The following is a 21,347-nucleotide window of genomic DNA, read 5'->3' on the forward strand; positions in this document are numbered from 1 at the left end:
GAGTTTATGATTTATATTTAGGTTTATGATTTATATTTGGGTTAGGGTTTACTGATTAGAGTTTAGGGTTTAGTATTTAGAAGGTGAAGAGTATGGTTGAGGTCAACATCAACTTCTTCCATGCAATCATAAACATTTCATAATTTCAACAATATGTATTATGTTATTTATTTTGTTACATTCTATTTGGGTTTATGGTTTACGAGTAACAACATATGATTTGCTACGAGGATACAAGAGGGTTTATATTTTTTGTTGTATCATTGTTATAAATCGGTTAATTTTTAGGGGTTTGGGTATAGTAAGTTGAAGGTGTGAGCAGCTTTAATATGTAGGTTTCTCCGGTAAGATTGGTTTATCATATATTGTATGGAATAGACCATATGCAACCTTTCAAATCAAATAAATGTGCATTCATGAGTTTAATATATAAAAAAAATTATAGATTTTATTAGATTTATATTTTCCTGACTAGGGTTTAGATTTACTAAAGTAGGGGTTTGGATATATTATTTAGCGGTTGTGGTAATTAAGTGAAAAGTGTATGTCTTATCCTCTGATGAGAGTACATCCAAAAATATATAAGTAACTGTTTGAATCCCAATATTATCTAATTTCTTATTTATATAGAGAACTCACAAACATATTTTATCGTATACCATACTATTTAGACGTTTACTATCTTATATAGTATGTTGACGTGGACTTTATTTAATCACGTGATTGTCTGTAACTCTCGTCCACGGTTATAATCAAAGACGTCATTCACTCTTTCCATTTTAACCGACTACTTGCAAAAGCCAAGGGTATAAACCGGTTCAATAAGAAAGTAAATGTTATAAGCTGTAGTTATGTCAACATCAGTGTCATTCACTTAATTTCCCTTATGAATTTGGTAGTTTGGCAAATTAACCCAAAAAAGAATGAAACAAATGGAAAGCCAATGTTATATAACACATATCTAAAATATAATTTGCTCACGCTATACTGGAATGTAACTACTGTCAAGGCTGAATTAGAATAAAAAAATTCATCCCTTCATAAAAGAAAATTGTCCAAACTATAATGTCTGAATATATTTCAAAAGCATCCTCAGCACCCACGGCATCTCGTTATCGGCTCATGCCAGATACCCATACTATGACCATTAATTTGTTCATCATCAGTTCATCACCCCTCCTTACTCTCTCATTTCCTCTTCTTATCCTCCTCCTCTGATCAGCTCAGCTCGTGAGATTTACTCGGAAGCAAAACCTAAGATGTTCCATAGGGTTTCTAGAAACCTTCGCTTCCGGCGCAAGAAAGGAAAAGCTGCAAAAGCTAGGACCAACCCGGGTCTTGTAGTCATCTCACGTTTCGGTGTTGCTGGATTCGTTAACAGTAACGTCGCTATTGAGTAGTTCGTGTGTTTCGGTGTCGGAGAGAAACAACGATCGCTAGAAGCTTTGAGAGAGATACAGAAACTGAGACGAAGAAAATAAAAATTAGTGTTTTATTTATTTATTTAGGTTTAATAAATTTGAATGGGTAAACACATGCGTGGGTCCGAAGCTAAACACTAATGGATTCATTTGAAGACGCAGTAGCTGTTCATGTTGGAGAGCTCTTCGATAGGATTATACAGAGGTCATTACACTCAGAGAAAATCTGCTGAACTTACGAGAACTTAAGCCTCAGAATTTCTTGTTTTTATGAAGAAGCAACACTCAAGACTATTATTGACTTTGGTCTCTCTGTCTTCTTTAAACCAGGTATTAAACACATGTTCTTTTGTTGTTTTAACTCCATCTTCATGTTCTCATTTCTTCCCATAACATGAGAAACATTCACTGATGTTGTTGGGAGACCTTACTGTGTAGCTCCAGAGGTTTTACAAAAACATTATAGTCATGCATGTTATGCATAGAGTGCTGGAGTTATTATATCCAACTTACTAAGTGGCGTCCCTACGTTGTGGGATGGTAAGAGAGAAACAGTTTGTGTCATGTTTTCAAATGGTTAAGAGACTGATTGAATTGTGGACAATGAGGACCATGCAAGTTACAATCTCCTCTTGCTTACTTGGAAGCACGAGTGAGTCCATTCATATTCAAGTTTTGAAATCCATAAACGAAGCTAAGAGATGAGAGAGCTTGTGGACAAACTTTTTTTCCTTCTTTCAAAGAGTTGTCATATCTAATAAAGAGAAATCTTCGACTACAACCAACTAAAACCGGATCTCTAAGTATTCCCTGCACACATTTTAGAGAAACTACACGTTAGCCAAAACCGTTGTCAAGGAGATGAAAAGGTTAAGAGGTAAGATTCAGCCACAACTACTTCATGAAACAATAAAACCTACATGATGACAAGGTAAGTTTATTATAGCACTTTTACTGTAATGCGTGAAAGGTTTGGATATACAACCTACATGCATACAGATTACTATGCTCTTTCATTTGGTATAAACAAGCCGGTGTGATAGATAGAGGAATTACCTGATCATTTTGGCGTTGTTCTTTATCTCTAGAGACTTCACTTGCAACTTCTTTCACCAGCTCTGTGCAATCAAGATGATGAAGGCAGGTAAGAAACAAAAAGAAAAAAAAATACAAAAAAGCTGTAACATTTGTCAAAATCATACCGGCATATCTTCATTCGGAACACCCCCAGCAGCTGCATCTCTATTAGATCCATCTCCGCTCTTTCCTGACCCCTTGTTATCTCCCTGTCATGATTCCATAACAAAATATAAGACACCAATGGATAACTCTGAATCGGAATTTCTCTTGGAGGTGGTAAAAACTAAATTTAAAAAGTTGAAACGGCACATGGGATTTATTTACCTCCAACTGCACCAGCAGGATTGTTTCAGCAACCATACACATGGAAATGAAAAGACTGAATCAGTCTCCGGTAGCAAAAGCTTAAAACTCGAAAGAGAGTAAATAACATGTCTATAGTTCTTCACAAGTTTTCGACAAGCAGAAATGCATCATGAGAGTTGATCTAAATTTATCTTTCTTGCTATAAGAACTACAGAGAACATATAGAAGAAATAGCTAGATTTATCTCATGGCGAGTTCCAAACAACAATAACTAATGTGGTTTGAATTATGTAAAAGTGTGTGTAAAAAGGAGAGGGTTAAGAAGTCGAAATGTAACTTACCTCCCTGTACCTCGCAAGGTATACCTTCAAGGGTTCTAGGTAATCCTCAAACCCCAACGTTGCCATTGCCCACAGCAAATCCTCACCATTCACAGTTTTCCTCTTCTCTTTCTGGCACTTATCACTTGCCCTGATTACCAGAAAAAAAGAAACAAATATTAACTCCACGCTCTACTAATCAAACATAAGAATATAAGATCAGATAAATATCCCAAATGACAGTCTCTGGACCTAAAAAAAAATTCAGATAGTTTCATATTTCCACAGATTGTATAACTTTATATCTCCATCCCTTACAAATTCTCAAAGATTATATAACTTTACATCTCCAAGAATAAAGTCCCAACACTTTGATTGATAGAACTCAAATAAAGTTAAAGACTTTACTAAGGTAAAACTCAGAGAGAGAGAGAGATTGATAAAGAAGAAACAACACATACTCGCTGGTGATGAAGCTGATGAACTCAGAGACGCATTCCTGAACAGTGTCTTTCGCATCTTTCCCGATCTTGCCGTTTGGAGGCAACGCCTTCTTCATGATCCTGCTTATATTAGCTATAGGTAGGTACCGGTCCTGCTCCCTAACCGATCCGCCGCCGCTTTCTCCGCCGTCTCCGGCCGGACTCGAAGGCGTATCCGCCATTTTACTCTGCAGTGAGAAGAAATATTCAAACATCGCTACAAATTAGGAAGCAAAATTGAAGATTCGGATAGAAACCCTAAAAACTCGGAAATTGGGATTCGTTAGGGGCTTTAGACAATTCGCAGTGACTTTAAGACAAGATTGTCTTCACACGATTTCTTGTAATGGATGTTCTTGTGGATTTAACTTTTTTTATTACAAGGATGTTATTCACTTGTGTTTTTTAGCTTATGTCCCAGACAAGCATTAAACCGGTAATAGCAAGGTGATTAAGAATACTTAACGAACATTACTTTTATTTCTCTCTTTATTATTAATGTAATGGCTACGGGCCTATGGGAGCCCAATTATCATAAACAAAGGCCCAATATTCGATGATTAGCTTGCTGTGCGGGTTTGAATAACCGCCTCTGCACACCGCCTCCTAGTTTTGTATATAAGTACTACTCGTTCCCGCTGATTAAGATAAAAAGAGAAGCGACTCAACCGAAGAATGGTTATTAGGGGTTTTCGTAACTCGATTAGCCTCACTAAAGTTGTTTGGATTTGAAAACCCTAGCTATGTCGAGCAACAACGATGCTACGTCATCTCCTCCGTTCCACTGTTTGGATTTTAAAACCCTAGCCATATCGAGCAACAACGATGCTACGTCATCATCTCTTCAAAACTATGGCGAAATATTCACCAGTCAAAATAAATGGTTTGTTGACGATACCAATGTCTATCATGTCACAGTTAACAATTTGTTCGAGGGAAATTTAACAACTACGCCGACCAATGGTGCAGTTTTTATTTTAAATCCAAGAACTGGACATCTGTTCCTCAAGGTTATCCACGCAAGTGTTTGGGCCGGTCAGAAGCTCCTCGGCCAGGTGGCGAACCGGATAACTGCTGAAGAGGTTGCTGCACTTGTGAGGACTCTCCCCGTTGAAGAAGAGCCGAAACAAATCATTGTTACTCGTAACAGAATGTTGGATCAACTTGAGGATCACTTGCTGGATTTCCCAAACATTGTTATCAAAGGAAGCGAGTTTCAGCTTCCGTTCCACGCTTGTCTTAAGATTGAGAAACTTGGTGATGTGGTTTCGAAGGCGACGGAATCGCAGATGGTTTTGTTCAATGTCTATGATGATTGGCTGGAGAGTGTTTCTCCGTATACCGCCTTTTCGAGACTCGTTCTGATCCTACGTGCGCTTCATGTGGATAACGACAAGGCTAAGATGTTGTTGAAGCCAGACGAGTCTGTTGTCACTGAGCCGCATCACATCTGGCCCTCACTCACTGATTTTGAATGGATGACGGTGGAGGTAGCGCTAAGAGATCTCATCCTTTCTGAGTACGCAAAGAAGAACAACGTGAACGCATGGGATCTGACGCTGTCGGAGATCAGAGATATTATTCTAGGATATGATACAACTGGAGTTTACTAGTCTCAGCACCAACAAGTATTTAAATTTGGTTTTTCTCTTTCTATATGAATTAAGAGTTTTTTTTTTTTTAATTATGAATTAAGAGTTATAGTTAGCTTGCTTGCTTTTTCTGTAGTTTTATATGACCCAAACTTTGATTTCTCTACAATGCACTTCTTGTTAGGAAATACGCGGTCAAATTTTGCGGAAAGCCAGAATTTATGGGAGCGGGAAAGAAGCACACACACCAAATTGTTAACGGAGTTCGGCCAATGATGCCTACGTCTCCGGACCTGCTACAGATCTTTTATTATTAACCAGGGAATTTTTACAAGCTCACAACTCACACCCCGATCCCAAATACACTCAGTAATTTCTTAAAGAAGATTTTTTGTGAGAAAAAAAAGTTTTTTTTTTTTTTTTTTTCTTTCTTCCTTTTTCTTCTCCTCTCCTCTCTCGTTCTTTCTCTCTGTTTTCTTGTTTTGGGATGATTTTCCTCTTCACCTCAGCTCTCCTTTTATAAGCATGAAGAAGGTGTTTGGTGGCTCACAATCTTTGACAAAACCAACGTCAACAATTTCAGCTCACCGTCCATGCCGTCACCGTCCATGCCGACCAACACGTAAAACGTGTTTTAACAATCTCCCACTTGAAGACTGATTTCAATCTGTCTTCACACCTTGATCAATGTAGCAGGTATTCCCAGCTTGTTACTCCAACAAGCCAACTGAGGTTGCACACAACCTCAGCTTATCATACGGCACGACCTTCGTCAGCATGTCTGCCGGATTCTTGCTTCCTGGGATCTTCTCAAGCACCAACATTTCATCTTCTAACGCGGATCTGATGAAATGATATCGACGATGTATGTGCTTCGTCCGAGCATGGTAAACCGGATTCTTTGCCAAATCAATGGCACTTTTACTGTCACAGTACAACACACCTTTCCCTTGGTCATGGCCTAGCTCTTCTAGAAAAGACTGTAGCCATATCATCTCTTTTGTTGCTTCCGTTACCGCAACATACTCAGCTTCACAGCTTGATAGAGATACAATTTTCTGCAACTTTGAAACCCAACAAATTGCAGTACCGCCAAAGGTGTAGACATACCCGGTTGTGCTCTTCGTGCTGTCAACGTCACCTCCATTGTCAGCATCAACATATCCCTGCAATCCCGTCTTAGACTTCGTGAAACGTAGCGATAAACTTGGATTTCCTTTTAGATATCTGAAAATCCACTTAACGGCTTCCCAATGTTCCTTCCCTGGATTGCTCATAAATCTGCTAACGACTCCCACTGCATGTGCAATGTCTGGCCTTGTACATATCATCGCGTACATCAGGCTTCCTATAGCAGAAGCATATGGAACTTTATCCATACATGCCATCTCGTCTTCCGTCTTTGGAGACTGTTCTCTGGATAACCGAAAGTGACTTGCCAGGGGAGTACTAACTGGCTTCGCGTCATCCATGTTAAACCTCTTGAGGACTTTCTTCACATACTCCTCTTGTGATAGCTTAAGACCTTCCTTGCTTCTACTGATTCTCATCCCTAGAATCTGTCTTGCTTCTCCAAGGTCTTTCATCGCAAACTCTTCTGAGAGTTTCGTCTTCAAGCTATTGATCTCGTGCAAGTCTGCTCCTACTATCAGCATGTCATCGACATATAGGAGCAATATCAAGTAGGACTCTTCAAGCGTCTTGAAGTAACAACAGTGGTCAGCTTCACACCTCAAGAAACCAACGCCTTTAATAAAGCTGTCGAACCGTTTATACCACTGTCTTGGAGCTTGTTTTAAGCCGTACAAACTCCTTTTTAGCTTGCAAACAAGGCTTTCCTTCCCTTTGATCTCAAAGCCTTCGGGTTGCTTCATATAAATTTCCTCATCCAAATCACCGTGAAGAAATGCCGTCTTCACATCCATCTGTTGAAGATGCAGATCTTCTTGTGCTACCAGCCCAAGAACCGTTCTGATGGTCACCATCTTGACTACAGGAGAGAAGATTTCAGTGTAGTCAACGCCTTCTTTTTGTTGGAATCCCTTCACAACAAGCCTCGCTTTATAGCGCTTACTTCCATCAGGTTCTTCTTTTATTCGGTAGACCCACTTGTTATGCAATGCCTTTTTCTCCTTAGGCAAATCTGCTAACTCCCACGTGTGATTGGATAACAACGAGTCCATCTCGTCGTTCATTGCAAGCTCCCACTTGATCGACTCATCAACTTGCATAGCTTCCTCATAACATTCAGGCTCGCCTCTGTCTGTGAGCAGAATGTAGTTGAGCGATGGAGAAAATCTTACTGGCTTTCTGATGATTCTGCTTGACCGTCGTAACTCCGTGACTGGTGTATATGGGACCACTTCTGAATCATCACTTTCTTCAGCCTCACCACTCTCGTCTTGAGAGATTTCTTCTTCTGCTGTTGCGGTATCCTGTGGCAACTCCGGTGTCAGGATATCTTCTAAGTCAACAGCTCCAGGCTCTTTCTTCTCCGAGCCTTCTCTTAGCTTATCCTTGTACAACGCTTCTTCGTTGAACACAACATTCTTGCTGCGGATGATCTTCCGATTTTCATCATCCCAAAACCGGTAACCAAACTCCGCGTTACCATAACCGATGAAGTAACACTTCTTAGACTTCGAGTCAAGTTTACTTCTTGCAGCATCATCAATATGAACATAAGCTAAGCATCCGAACACCTTTAGATAAGAAAGATTTACTTTCTTTCCGCTCCAAACTTCTTCAGGGATCTTAAATCCCAACGGTACAGACGGTCCTCTGTTTATTAAGAAGGCTGCGGTATTGATTGCATCTGCCCAAAACGTCTTTGGCAATCCACAGTGCAATCTCATGCTCCTTGCACGCTCATTCAAGGTTCGGTTCATCCTTTCCGCTATTCCATTCTGTTGAGGCGTTCCAGGAATAGTCTTCTCCATCTTGATCCCATTATCAGCGCAATATCTCTTGAACTCGTCGCTGATGTACTCTCCACCATTATCAGACCTTAAACACTTCAACTTGAGATTCGTCTCAATCTCAACCATGGCTTTCCATATTTTGAAAACCGAAAACACTTCATGCTTGTTCTTCATGAAGTAAACCCACACTTTTCTTGTGGAGTCATCAATAAAGGTCACATAGTAGTATGAACCTCCCAGCGATGCAACAGGAGCGGGTCCCCACACGTCAGTGTGCACCAGCTCTAACTTCTCAGACTTTGGCTCTCTTCCTCCTTTAGAGAAACTAACTCGTTTCTGTTTCCCAAGGATGCAGCTTTCACACATCTGATGATCCACCGTCTTCAGATCCGGAAGAGCGCCATTTTCCACCATGAGTTTCATCCCTTTCTCACTCATGTGTCCCAACCTACAATGCCACAACTTGGTCTGTTTGGCATTCTCGACAACAGCAACAGTGTCTTGATAACTCGTCGTCATATAAAGAGTGCCTCTTTTATGACCTCTAGCCACCACCATGGAACCTTTCTTGACTCTCCAGGCTCCACCACCAAAATTAACATCGTGCCCCATATCATCAAGTTGACCTACTGAAATCAGATTTCGCATCAACTTTGGCACATGTCTGACCTTGGTAATCTTCCACACACGTCCGTCTGACATTTTCAGGTTGATATCTCCAATACCAACTATGTCCAAAGGTAATCCATCAGCAAGATATACCTTTCCGTAATTTCCCGCAACATAATTTTCCATGATGTTATGGTGCGGTGTGGTGTGGAACGACGCTCCTGAGTCAAGCACCCATGAATCGACTGGGCTATCAACATAGGAGATTGACGCTTTGGTGGTATTTGCAGTTGCATCACGAGCTTCAATTTTCCTCGGGGAATCAACAGACACTACCAATGCATCAGCGATTTCACGTGTCACTGCATTGGCTCCGCCTCTAGTGTTGTCTTCCTTCTTCGGTGGTGCTCGGCAATTCTTCTTGATGTGACCTGTCTTTCCACAATTCCAGCACTCTGCAGGCTGTCTGAATTTGGATTGACCCCGTCCATTCCTTGACTTCGATCTGCCATTACTTCGGTTATTTCTATCTGGGTTTCTCCCTCTGTTTTCCACGTTGAAAGCAGAGCTCGTTGATGCTTCCCCAGAGTCTATCCTTCGAACTTCCTCAGCAAGGATACGATCTCTAACATCATTGAATTTGAGCTTTTGAGTACCCACAGAATTACTAACCGCTGCCCTCATTGGCTCCCAACTATTTGGCAGAGATGCCAACAAAATCAGTGCTCGCACTTCATCTTCAAACTCGATTTCAACCGATGACAGTTGGTTGACAATCGTGTTGAACTCGTTCACATGTGCGGCAACCAGGCCACCTTCTTCCATCTTCAAATGAAAGAGTTTCTTCATGAGAAACACCTTATTGTTTGCCGAAGGTTTCTCATACATATCAGAGAGAACTTTCATGAGCCCTTCTGTGGTCTTCTCCTTCGCAACGTTGTGAGCAACGTTTTTCGACAGTGTTAACCTTATAACACCCAGAACTTGTCTGTCAAGGAGCTCCCACTCATCCTGATCCATCTTCTCAGGCTTCTTGCTCAGCGGTTGATGAAGCTTCTTTCCGTACAAATAATCTTCGATTTGCATTCTCCAGAATGCATAATCTGTACCGTCAAATTTCCCGATACTGTGCGCCGAACCGTCTTCGCCTCCCATCGTTTCTGGAACCACCGTGTATTAGAACACCTTCGTCGACAAACCGATGTTACCGACAAAATTCACTATTCACGAAGTACTGTTCACGTGAATAGTAACCCCACAAAAATTTGACCGATCACCGTAACTCAGGCTCTGATACCAGTTGTTAGGAAATACGCGGTCAAATTTTGCGGAAAGCCAGAATTTATGGGAGCGGGAAAGAAGCACACACACCAAATTGTTAACGGAGTTCGGCCAATGATGCCTACGTCTCCGGACCTGCTACAGATCTTTTATTATTAACCAGGGAATTTTTACAAGCTCACAACTCACACCCCGATCCCAAATACACTCAGAAATTACTAGTAATTTCTTAAAGAAGATTTTTTGTGAGAAAAAAAAAGATTTTTTTTTTTTTTTTCTTTCTTCCTTTTTCTTCTCCTCTCCTCTCTCGTTCTTTCTCTCTGTTTTCTTGTTTTGGGATGATTTTCCTCTTCACCTCAGCTCTCCTTTTATAAGCATGAAGAAGGTGTTTGGTGGCTCACAATCTTTGACAAAACCAACGTCAACAATTTCAGCTCACCGTCCATGCCGTCACCGTTCATGCCAACCAACACGTAAAACGTGTTTTAACACTTCTTGCCTTTGTTTTTTGTCTTGAGTTTTGCTTACTGGCTGTTGCTTTTGCTTAGTTTACGTACGATTCAATTTTTAGAGAAATTCTTGTACTGAGACATCACTTTGTTTTTTTTTTTTTTTTTTTTTTTTTTTGTCGTAGTTTGGATGTAGATTTACTAGAAGATATCTGTCTGATAATTGAGAAGCTTGCCTTTGTGCTCCAAGTTCTATGTTGATTTTGTTTTTCTTTAATTTCAGTTTTCAGTGGGGTCGTACTCACCGTCAACTCAAGGCAAGAGTTTCAGCACATGGGAGAGTTGGTGCCACTGCTGCTGTCTACACGGCATCGGTTTTGGAATACTTAACTGCAGAAGATGTTGAGTTGGCTGGAAACGCCAGCAAAGATCTGAAAGTGAAGAGAATCACTCTCACCAAATGAACTATTAATGCTGGTGGAGGTGTTATCCCTTACATCCACAAGTCGCTCGTTAACAAGATCACCAACGACTGAGTTGCTAGTTATAATAGCTACTAGTGTGTATATTTAGCAGTCGACTTTAGCATATTGACTTTAGTGTGCTCTTGTCTGGACATACTCAAGTGTATATGAGTTAATTTCAACCTCCTAGGTTTCTTGTTTTAATATGACATGAAAATGTATACAGATTTTTTGTTGTTCCTCTAAAAATACACAAACAAAACAAATTTTGAGAGTTGCCATCTTCTAGTGGTATATAAACTATTAACATCGTTTAGAGTTTTCCTTGTTGTAATCTATCTTGTTTCAGTTAATAGGAGTCTCAAACTATGTTAACGTGTTATGTATCATGCGAAGTATAAACATCACTGAAGTTAGACCTTGGCATTCGGTCGGTTCTTTTCGGATCCGGATCCAATCATCCAATTAAGTACTTCAATTTTTTTGGTTCGGGTCAGTTCTTCCCGGATCTAAGTCGGTTCGGGTCTATAATTAAAACACCTGTAAAATACATGTACTTTTTGGATCCATATCAGATCCGGGTCGGGTTATACGCAAAAGATCCTAAATATCCGAATTCTATCAAATTTTAGTCAAAATTCATCATATTTATCAGAAAATTTCAAAATAACTAAAACTAAACTATTAAGAATTGATAATAAACATTTTTTAAACTCTAAATTCGACATTTAAAATTTCATATTACTTGAAATATTATAAAAATAATAAAAGATTGTTAATAAAAAATATTTCAACTAAATCATAAACTAAAATATAGAAAATAGAACACATGAAATCATAGTTTAGAAATTCTTGTTTTTAACTTGGGTATGAATCGGTTCTTATCGGATTGGTTCTATTCGGATCGGTTTTTTTTCGGGTTTAGATCTATTCGAGTCGGTTCTTCTGGGTTCTAGTTCTTTCATATAGAGAAATTTGAACCCAACTAGAAACTTATAAATTTTTGGGTTCTTCTAGGTTCGAATCGGGATAAAGTGCCCATGCCTAAAATTGAAGTTATGGCTGTACAGCTAAACACGGTTTCAAAATTCTAATAAAATTTAGTAAGAGTCATGGATAGGACCCCGACTCCAAAGATCTAATCTATTAATTTAGGATCCTATTCTTATCTATTAACAAGTCATAGTAAGACCACTTAACCAATTAGTTAATATGACATATTTGATTATTTACATTAATAATAGAGACAATTAGATGAATATACCCAACTCACCAAGAAATTAAGAAACTACCCTAAAGCAAGAAAAACTCATGCCCACTGTAGATATTTTTGTCATTTTTCCCATTTTACCCCTGCCCTAAATTTTTATATGTTTCTCTTTCTTGCCCTAAATTTTAGTTATATATGATACAATAATTGTTAACCGCTTGGATAATATTAGTTGAATAGATAATGATTAATTTAGCACGTTAACATAATTTGTAACTTCTAACAGAATAATATATTAGTTAACGATTGCTACTTTAACCATTTTACCAATGTAAAAAGCGATAACATTTTTTTTAACAATTAACCAAACATGTATCAGCAAATCATAATATGTTATATATAATATGAATACAAAGTTTCAACATAAACTGTTATGTGACTTGTTTTAACCTACTAACTTATTTCTTAGCATCTAACAAACTATTTATCAGCCAACTCAAACTATTTTTTAGAAAAAATTACAAACCGTTTTAAAAGGCCGTTAACATGTTTTATAACAGCTAAGTAGACATTTTATCAGCTAATGATAATATATTTTGTGAAAAAATCGGCATCCACCGGTTTAGTAACAACTAACCAAACATGCATATGCTCACAATATGTGATTTGTAGCATGTAATCAAACAATTATCCGTTAACTTAATAAATATCGACTACAAGCACAAATAACTTAAATGTTAGATTCAGGTTTCATCAATGTCGGGAAATCTCTATATTTCTTGATTATATAAACCATCAATACAACCATGAGCTTTTACCAGCGAATGAATTGAAGAGATCTCACATGTATATTAAACAAAATTTCTTATACATTCATATCACGGTCGGATTGAGTAAAAGAATAGAGATGATAGATAGAAAAACTCATGTGAGGATAGTACTCATTAGATTCATACTCTGTACTAATTGAAATATATGTACCAGTTGTTGATTCACATCGTTGGAAATAGAAAAGATAAGGAAAAAAATATTTAGATTAATAGGAAAAAGTTGTGTTTGGTGATTTTAAGAAAATACAAGAGAGAGAAGTAAGAAGATTGTTATGGACATAAGATAATAAGAAGACACAAGATAGAGAATGGTTCAGATAGTTGGGGTAGGGGTAATTCTGTATTATGAAAATATCAACAGTATCAAAATTAGTCCTAGCATATTTTGCAAATATTGGTTTTTTTGTGTATATGGAGCCTAATTTCTCTTAATAATAAGCCAACTATAAATATGAATTTTATTTTTTTAATTATAACAAAATCTGTTCTTACTAAAAATTTAAAAATAACACATTAATTAATTTCGTAACTAGTAGTATAATATTATTATTATAAATCAATGTTAACTAAAATTTTATTCTAAAACAAGATATACAAAGTCTATACTGTTTTTTATAAATTTTATAATTATATTATGTATTATATAAAATTAACACAAGCAAAATCCCCAATATCATAATCAAAGGCCCAATAACCGATGATGTTTGAATAACCGCCTAAGCACACCGCCTCTGAGTTTTGTATATAATAACTACTACTTGTTTCCCTTGAAAAAGAAAAAAAAAAGCGACTCGATCAAAAATAGTTTTTGTCAATTAATCGATTAGCTTCACTAAGTTCTTGGCGATCGATCTAGGGTTTACACCTCCGCGACTCTGTTCAGCGTTTGGATTTGAAAACCCTAGCCATGTGGAGCAACAACGATGCTATGCCCTTAGCCCCTCCTGGCACCGGTGGCTCCACAATGCCGCCACCTTGTAATCCGACTCCTACTCTCGAAGAGAAGTCTCGTAGATGGACGCAGCTAAACTCGAAACGCTACGGAGATAACAAGAGGAGGTTCGGACACGTGGAGACTCAAAAGGAGGACATGCCCCCTGAGCACGTCAGGAAGATCATCAAGGACCACGGCGACATGTCATCGAAGAAATTCACTCACGACAAACGCGTATACCTAGGAGCACTCAAGTTCGTCCCTCACGCCGTCTTCAAGCTTCTTGAGAACATGCCGATGCCCTGGGAGCAGGTCCGTGACGTGAAGGTTCTGTACCACGTCACCGGAGCCATCACGTTCGTGAACGAGATCCCGTTGGTCGTGGAGCCTATCTACATGGCTCAGTGGGGCACTATGTGGATCATGATGCGGAGGGAGAAGAGGGACCGTCGCCACTTTAAAAGAATGAGGTTTCCTCCGTTTGATGACGAGGAGCCTCCTCTTGACTACGCGGATAACTTGCTTGACGTGGAGCCTCTCGAGGCGATTCAGATGGAGCTTGACGAGGAGGAGGATTCAGCTGTGTACACTTGGTTTTACGACCATAAGCCGTTGGTGAAGACCAAACTCATTAACGGTCCTAGCTACAAGAGGTGGAATCTCTCGCTTCCGATCATGGCGACCCTTCACAGGCTTGCGGGACAGCTGCTGTCTGATAATTTAATCGATCGGAACTACTTCTACTTGTTTGACAAGGAATCTTTCTTCACAGCGAAGGCTTTGAACATGTGCATACCCGGCGGTCCTAAGTTTGAGCCTTTGTACCGAGACATGGAGAGAGGGGATGAGGATTGGAACGAGTTTAATGACATCACCAAGCTTATCATTCGCTCTCCTTTGAGAACTGAATACAGAATAGCTTTTCCTCATTTGTATAATAATAGGCCGAGGAAGGTGAAACTAGGCGTGTATCACAGCCCTATGGTTATGTACGTAAAGACCGAGGATCCTGATCTTCCTGCTTTTTATTACGATCCGTTGATTCACCCAATAAGCAGCAATACTAATAAAGAAAGGCGGAAAAGGAAGTTTTATGATGATGATGGTGATGATGAGGATGAAGATGAAGATGATGATTTTACCTTACCTGAAGGAGTAGAGCCTTTGCTAAAAGACACAAAGCTCTATACCGACACTACATCTGCTGGAATCTCTTTGTTGTTTGCGCCACGGCCTTTCAATATGAGGTCTGGGAGGACGCGGCGGTCCGAAGATATCCCACTGGTGTCAGAGTGGTTCAAGGAGCACTGTCCTCAGTCTTATCCTGTTAAAGTTCGTGTCAGTTACCAAAAGCTTTTGAAATGCTACGTGCTGAACGGTCTGCACAGTAGACCACCTAAGTCTCATAAGAAGAAGCATTTATTCCGCTCCCTCGCGGCGACAAAGTTTTTCCAAAGCACCGAACTGGACTGGGTTGAAGCGGGTCTGCAAGTCTGCCGGCAAGGGCATAACATGCTGAATCTGCTGATTCACCGCAAGGGTTTGAACTATTTGCATCTCGACTACAACTTCAACCTGAAGCCTGTGAAGACTTTAACCACCAAAGAGAGGAAGAAGTCGCGTTTCGGGAACGCTTTCCATCTCTGCCGAGAGATCCTCCGCCTGACGAAACTTGTGGTCGATGCAAACGTCCAGTTCCGCCTCGGTAACGTAGACGCCTTCCAGCTGGCTGACGGGCTTCAGTATATATTCTCCCACGTCGGCCAGCTGACGGGTATGTACCGGTACAAGTACAGACTCATGAGGCAGATCAGGATGTGCAAGGACTTAAAGCACTTGATATACTACCGTTTCAACACCGGTCCAGTCGGTAAAGGACCAGGGTGTGGGTTCTGGGCTCCCATGTGGAGGGTTTGGTTGTTTTTCCTACGAGGAATAGTTCCTCTTCTCGAACGATGGCTAGGGAACCTTCTCGGCCGTCAGTTCGAGGGGCGTCACTCGAAAGGAGTTGCGAAAACGGTCACGAAGCAGAGAGTCGAAAGCCATTTCGATCTGGAGCTTCGAGCTGCCGTCATGCATGACGTTCTCGATGCAATGCCTGAAGGTATCAGGAAAAACAAAGCGAAGACGATATTACAGCATCTTAGCGAGGCGTGGCGGTGCTGGAAAGCTAATATCGCTTGGAAGGTCCCCGGGTTGCCCGTACCGGTCGAGAATATGATTCTTCGTTATGTTAAGTCTAAGGCTGATTGGTGGACTAACGTTGCTCACTACAACCGTGAGCGTATCAGAAGAGGAGCTACAGTTGATAAGACTGTTTGTAAGAAGAATCTAGGAAGGTTGACTCGTCTTTGGCTAAAGGCGGAGCAGGAGCGGCAGCACAATTACTTGAAAGATGGTCCGTACGTTACTTCGGAGGAAGCAGTGTCGATTCACAGAACGACTTTTCATTGGCTGGAATCGAGGATGTTCTCTCCGATTCCGTTCCCTCCACTGTCGTACAAGCACGACACGAAGATTCTCATCCTGGCCCTCGAGAGGCTGAAGGAATCATACGGTGGTGCCGTGAGGTTGAACCAGCAGCAGCGAGAGGAGCTTGGTCTGATTGAGCAAGCTTACGACAATCCTCATGAAGCATTGTCACGTATCAAACGTCTTCTCCTCACGCAGCGTAACATGAAAGAGGTTGGCATACAGTTTATGGATCTGTACAGCTACTTGATTCCAGTGTACGAGATAGATCCTCTAGAGAAGATTACAGATGCTTATCTTGATCAGTACTTGTGGTACGAAGGTGATAAGCGCGGTTTGTTCCCGAACTGGATCAAGCCGGCAGACTCTGAGCCGCCACCGCTTCTGGTTTACAAGTGGTGTCAAGGTGTAAATAACTTGCAAGGCGTATGGGACACGAGTGATGGGCAGTGTGTGGTGATGCTCCAGACCAAGTTCGAAAAGCTCTTTGAGAAGATCGATATTACTATGTTGAACAGGCTTCTCCGTTTGATTCTTGATCACAATCTCGCAGATTACATGTGCGCCAAGAACAACGTGCTTCTGGCTTACAAGGATATGAGTCATACCAACTCGCACGGTCTGATCAGGGGACTTCAGTTTGCGTCGTTTGTTGTTCAGTTTTACGGACTGTCTCTTGATCTCGTGCTTCTCGGTTTGACTCGAGCAACTGAAATCGCTGGACCGCCGCAGACGCCTAACGAGTTTATGACGTTTTGGGATACGAAAGTGGAGACGTGTCATCCCATAAGGATCTATGCTCGGTACATAGACAGAGTTCATATAATGTTTAAATTCACCCACCAAGAGGCACGTGATCTTATCCAGAGGTATCTCACGGAGCATCCCGATCCCAACAATGAGAACATGGTGGGATACAACAACAAAAAGTGCTGGCCGAGAGATGCGAGGATGAGGCTGATGAAACACGATGTTAATCTCGGTAGAAGCGTGTTCTGGGGCATAAAGAACCGTCTGCCTCGGAGCATCACGACTTTGGAGTGGGAGAATGGGTTTGTCTCTGTCTACAGCAAGGATAATCCCAACCTTCTCTTCAGCATGTGTGGATTTGAAGTTCGGATACTTCCCAAAATCAGGATGACGCAAAGCAATACTAAAGATGGTGTGTGGAATCTTCAGAATGAACAGACCAAGGAGAGGACTGCGGCTGCTTTTCTCCGGGTCGACGACGAGCACATGAAGGCGTTTGAGAATCGCGTGAGGCAGATTCTCATGTCGTCAGGATCAACAACTTTCACCAAGATAGTCAACAAGTGGAACACGGCTCTGATCGGTCTCATGACTTACTTTCGCGAAGCCACTGTCCACACGCAAGAGCTCTTGGACCTTCTGGTCAAGTGCGAGAACAAAATCCAGACGAGGATCAAGATAGGGCTGAACTCAAAGATGCCTAGCCGGTTTCCTCCCGTTGTCTTCTACGCTCCAAAGGAGCTTGGCGGTCTTGGAATGTTGTCAATGGGTCATATCTTGATCCCACAAAGCGACCTCAAGCACAGCAAGCAAACAGACGTTGGTGTAACCCACTTTAGAAGTGGGATGAGCCACGAGGAAGATCAGCTTATACCAAATCTGTACCGTTACATCCAGCCATGGGAGAGCGAGTTCATCGATTCGCAGCGTGTGTGGGCAGAGTATGCTCTAAAGAGGCAGGAAGCGCAGGTCCAGAACAGGCGTCTTACATTAGAAGATCTTGAAGACTCTTGGGATAGAGGAATCCCTCGTATAAACACACTGTTCCAGAAGGATAGGCACACGCTAGCGTACGATAAAGGCTGGAGGGTCCGGACCGAGTTTAAGCAGTACCAAGTCCTTAAACAAAACCCATTCTGGTGGACGCACCAGAGGCACGACGGGAAGCTCTGGAACTTGAACAACTACCGAACCGACGTTATCCAAGCTCTCGGAGGCGTCGAGGGTATCCTCGAGCATACACTCTTCAAGGGAACATATTTCCCAACGTGGGAGGGTCTTTTCTGGGAGAAGGCGTCTGGTTTCGAGGAGTCGATGAAGTACAAGAAGCTGACGAACGCGCAGAGGTCTGGTCTGAACCAGATTCCGAACAGGAGATTCACTCTCTGGTGGTCGCCGACGATTAACCGGGCGAATGTTTACTTGGGTTTCCAGGTGCAGTTGGACCTGACGGGAGTGTTCATGCATGGAAAGATTCCTACGCTGAAGATATCTTTGATTCAGATATTCCGCGCCCATTTGTGGCAAAAGATCCACGAGAGTGTAGTCATGGATCTTTGCCAAGTGCTGGACCATGAGCTGGAGGCTTTGGAGATAGAAACTGTGCAGAAGGAGACGATTCACCCGAGGAAGAGTTACAAGATGAACAGCTCTTGCGCTGACGTTCTTCTATTCGCTTCCGGTAAATGGCCAATGTCGAAACCAAGCCTGCTCGCCGAGTCGAAAGACGTGTTCGACCAGAAGGCGAGCAACAAGTACTGGATCGATGTGCAGCTTCGATGGGGAGATTACGACTCCCACGATATCGAGCGTTACACCAGGGCCAAGTTTATGGACTACACAGCGGATAGCATGTCTATATATCCGTCTCCGACCGGGGTGGTGATTGGGATTGATCTGGCGTACAACTTGCATTCCGCGTTTGGTAATTGGTTCCCTGGTTCGAAGCCTCTTGTTACTCAAGCGATGAACAAGATTATGAAGGCGAATCCGGCTCTACACGCGTTGAGGGATAGGATAAAGAAAGGCTTGCAGTTGTACTCGTCCGCTCCCACGGAGCCGTACTTGTCGTCTCAAAACTATGGGGAGATATTCAATAATCAGATTAAATGGTTTGTGGATGATACCAATGTCTACCGTGTCACAATTCACAAGACGTTCGAGGGGAATCTAACAACTAAGCCGATCAACGGTGCGGTTTTTGTTTTCAATCCGAGAACTGGACAGCTGTTTTTGAAGGTTATCCATACAAGTGTTTGGGCTGGTCAGAAGCGTCTCGGACAGTTAGCGAAGTGGAAAACTGCTGAAGAGGTTGCTGCGCTTGTGAGGTCTCTCCCCGTTGAAGAACAGCCGAAGCAGATCATTGTTACACGTAAAGGAATGCTGGATCCGTTAGAGGTTCACTTGCTGGACTTCCCTAACGTTGTTATCAAGGGAAGCGAGCTTCAGCTTCCGTTCCAGGCTTGTCTCAAGATTGAGATGTTCGGCGATATGATTCTGAAGGCGACGGAGCCGAAGATGGTTTTGTTCAATATCTATGATGATTGGTTGAAGAGTGTTTCTTCTTATACCTGCTTTTCGAGACTTATTCTGATCCTACGTGCACTTCATGTGAATAACGAGAAGGCTAAGATGCTGTTAAGGCCGGACAAGTCTGTTGTCACTGAGCCGCATCACATCTGGCCTTCGCTCACTGATGAACAATGGATGAAGGTGGAGGTAGCACTAAGAGATCTCATCCTTTCTGACTACGCGAAGAAGAACAATGTGAGCACATCGGCTCTAACGCAATCGGAGATGAGAGATATTATTCTAGGAGCTGACATCACTCCACCCTCTCAGCAGAGGCAACAGATAGCTGAGATTGAGAAACAAGCCAGCCAGGCTATTGCAGTCACAACGAAAACGAGAAACGTTCACGGAGACGAGCTCATCGTCTCCACCGTGACCCCCTACGAGCAAGCTGCGTTTAGTTCCAAGACGGATTGGCGCGTGCGTGCAATATCAGCAACCAACCTCTACCTAAGAGTCAACCACATCTACGTGAACTCGGACAACATAAACGAGTCCGGATACACATACATCATGCCGAAGAACCTCCTGAAGAGGTTCATATGCATAGCGGATCTCCGCACCCAAATCGCTGGATACTTGTACGGTATCAGCCCCCCGGATAATCCTCGAGTGAAGGAGATTCGTTGCGTTGTGATGGTGCCGCAGCGGGGAAGCTCCCAGGCTGTTCACCTGCCTTCGTCTCTCCCTGAGAATGATTTGTTAAACGGTCTCGAGCCCTTGGGGTGGTTGCACACGCAGCCTAACGAGCTCCCGGAGCTCTCGCCACAGGATGTTGTCTCTCATTCTCGGATTCTGGAGAAGAACAAGAAGCAGTGGGATGTTGACAAATGCATCGTCATGACGTGTAGTTTTACTCCGGGTTCGTGCTCTTTGACGGCTTATAAGCTGACTCAAAGTGGATATGAATGGGGACGAGACAACCAGGACGCAGGCGGGAGAAGCGATCCTCGGGGTTATGTTCCCACGCATTATGAGAAGGTTCAGATGCTGTTGAGTGACCGTTTCCTCGGGTTTTATATGGTTCCTGAAAACGGATCGTGGAACTATAATTTTATGGGAACGAAGCATGCGGTGGATATGAAGTACAGCGTCAGACTTGGATACCCAAAGGAGTACTTTGACGTGGAGCATCGACCTACTCATTTCTTGGAGTTTAGTAGCATGGAGGATGTTGAAATGGCCGAGGGAGATCGAGAGGACATCTTTGGTTGATAATAGATACGCACTCACTTGTGTGCATGAAGAAAATGTATGCTTACTACTATCTTAAGAGTATGATTTATGCAATGTTAAGTGCCTTTGCAACTGTTTTGTTTTTCTTCTTTATTTTGAGATCTTGAGTTGTGCTTACTGGCTGCTGCTATTGCTTAGTTTATAATTCAATTTTACAGAGAAATTCTTATTACTGAGACATCACTTTGTTGTTTTTTTCGTATTAGATATTTGTAGTAGTTTGGATGTAAATGTACTAGAAGATATTTGTCTGAGAATTGAGAAGCTTGTGCCCCAAGTTATATGCTGGTTTTGCTTTTATTTAATGTCCGTCTTCTTCCAGTTTCCAGTGGGTCGAATTCACCGTCAAGTAAAGACAGGAGCTTCAGATCATGGAAGAGTTGGTGCCACTGCTACTGTCTACACGGCATCCATTCTCT

General features: G+C 41.8%; 3 protein-coding genes across 4 annotated transcripts; 2 read left to right on the top strand and 1 right to left on the bottom strand.

The window, feature by feature from the left end:
* Positions 1-1,985: 1,985 nt before the first annotated feature.
* LOC106407353 (nuclear transcription factor Y subunit B-1) lies at positions 1,986-4,060 on the bottom strand. Of its 2 annotated transcripts, XM_013848211.3 has the most exons (7): positions 3,867-4,059; positions 3,589-3,797; positions 3,149-3,278; positions 2,826-2,831; positions 2,624-2,707; positions 2,478-2,539; positions 1,986-2,231 (listed from the first exon to the last, which is right to left on the bottom strand). In XM_013848211.3, exons 2-6 carry the CDS (start codon positions 3,789-3,791, stop codon positions 2,531-2,533), a joined length of 432 nt encoding a protein of 143 aa, XP_013703665.1. In that variant the 5' UTR covers positions 3,792-3,797; positions 3,867-4,059; the 3' UTR covers positions 1,986-2,231; positions 2,478-2,530. The 2 variants fall into 2 exon arrangements, with proteins under 2 accessions (XP_013703665.1, XP_013703666.1); XM_013848212.3 differs by lacking the exon at positions 2,826-2,831 and having other exon boundaries at positions 3,867-4,060.
* A 292-nt stretch (positions 4,061-4,352) lies between these two features.
* Positions 4,353-5,222, top strand: LOC106408685 (pre-mRNA-processing-splicing factor 8A-like). Its single transcript, XM_022701668.1, has one exon. It carries the CDS (start codon positions 4,353-4,355, stop codon positions 5,220-5,222), a length of 870 nt encoding a protein of 289 aa, XP_022557389.1.
* A 6,286-nt stretch (positions 5,223-11,508) lies between these two features.
* On the top strand, positions 11,509-21,307 carry LOC106408684 (pre-mRNA-processing-splicing factor 8A-like). The gene has a single exon (XM_022700835.2). It carries the CDS (start codon positions 13,873-13,875, stop codon positions 20,905-20,907), a length of 7,035 nt encoding a protein of 2,344 aa, XP_022556556.2. The 5' UTR covers positions 11,509-13,872; the 3' UTR covers positions 20,908-21,307.
* The last annotated feature ends 40 nt before the right edge of the window (positions 21,308-21,347 follow it).

This window comes from Brassica napus, chromosome C4 (assembly GCF_020379485.1).
Source record: "Brassica napus cultivar Da-Ae chromosome C4, Da-Ae, whole genome shotgun sequence".
Classification (NCBI taxonomy): Eukaryota; Viridiplantae; Streptophyta; class Magnoliopsida; order Brassicales; family Brassicaceae; genus Brassica; species Brassica napus.

Excerpts from the sequence above, each read along its gene's own strand:
- LOC106407353 (XM_013848211.3), bottom strand. The coding sequence starts at position 3,791 with ATGGCGGATACGCCTTCGAGTCCGGCCGGAGACGGCGGAGAAAGCGGC. Across the intron at positions 3,279-3,588 it reads ATCAGCTTCATCACCAGCGA|GGCAAGTGATAAGTGCCAGA; the intron begins GTATGTGTTGTT and ends TCTGGTAATCAG.
- LOC106408685 (XM_022701668.1), top strand. The coding sequence starts at position 4,353 with ATGTCGAGCAACAACGATGCTACGTCATCTCCTCCGTTCCACTGTTTG.
- LOC106408684 (XM_022700835.2), top strand. The coding sequence starts at position 13,873 with ATGTGGAGCAACAACGATGCTATGCCCTTAGCCCCTCCTGGCACCGGT.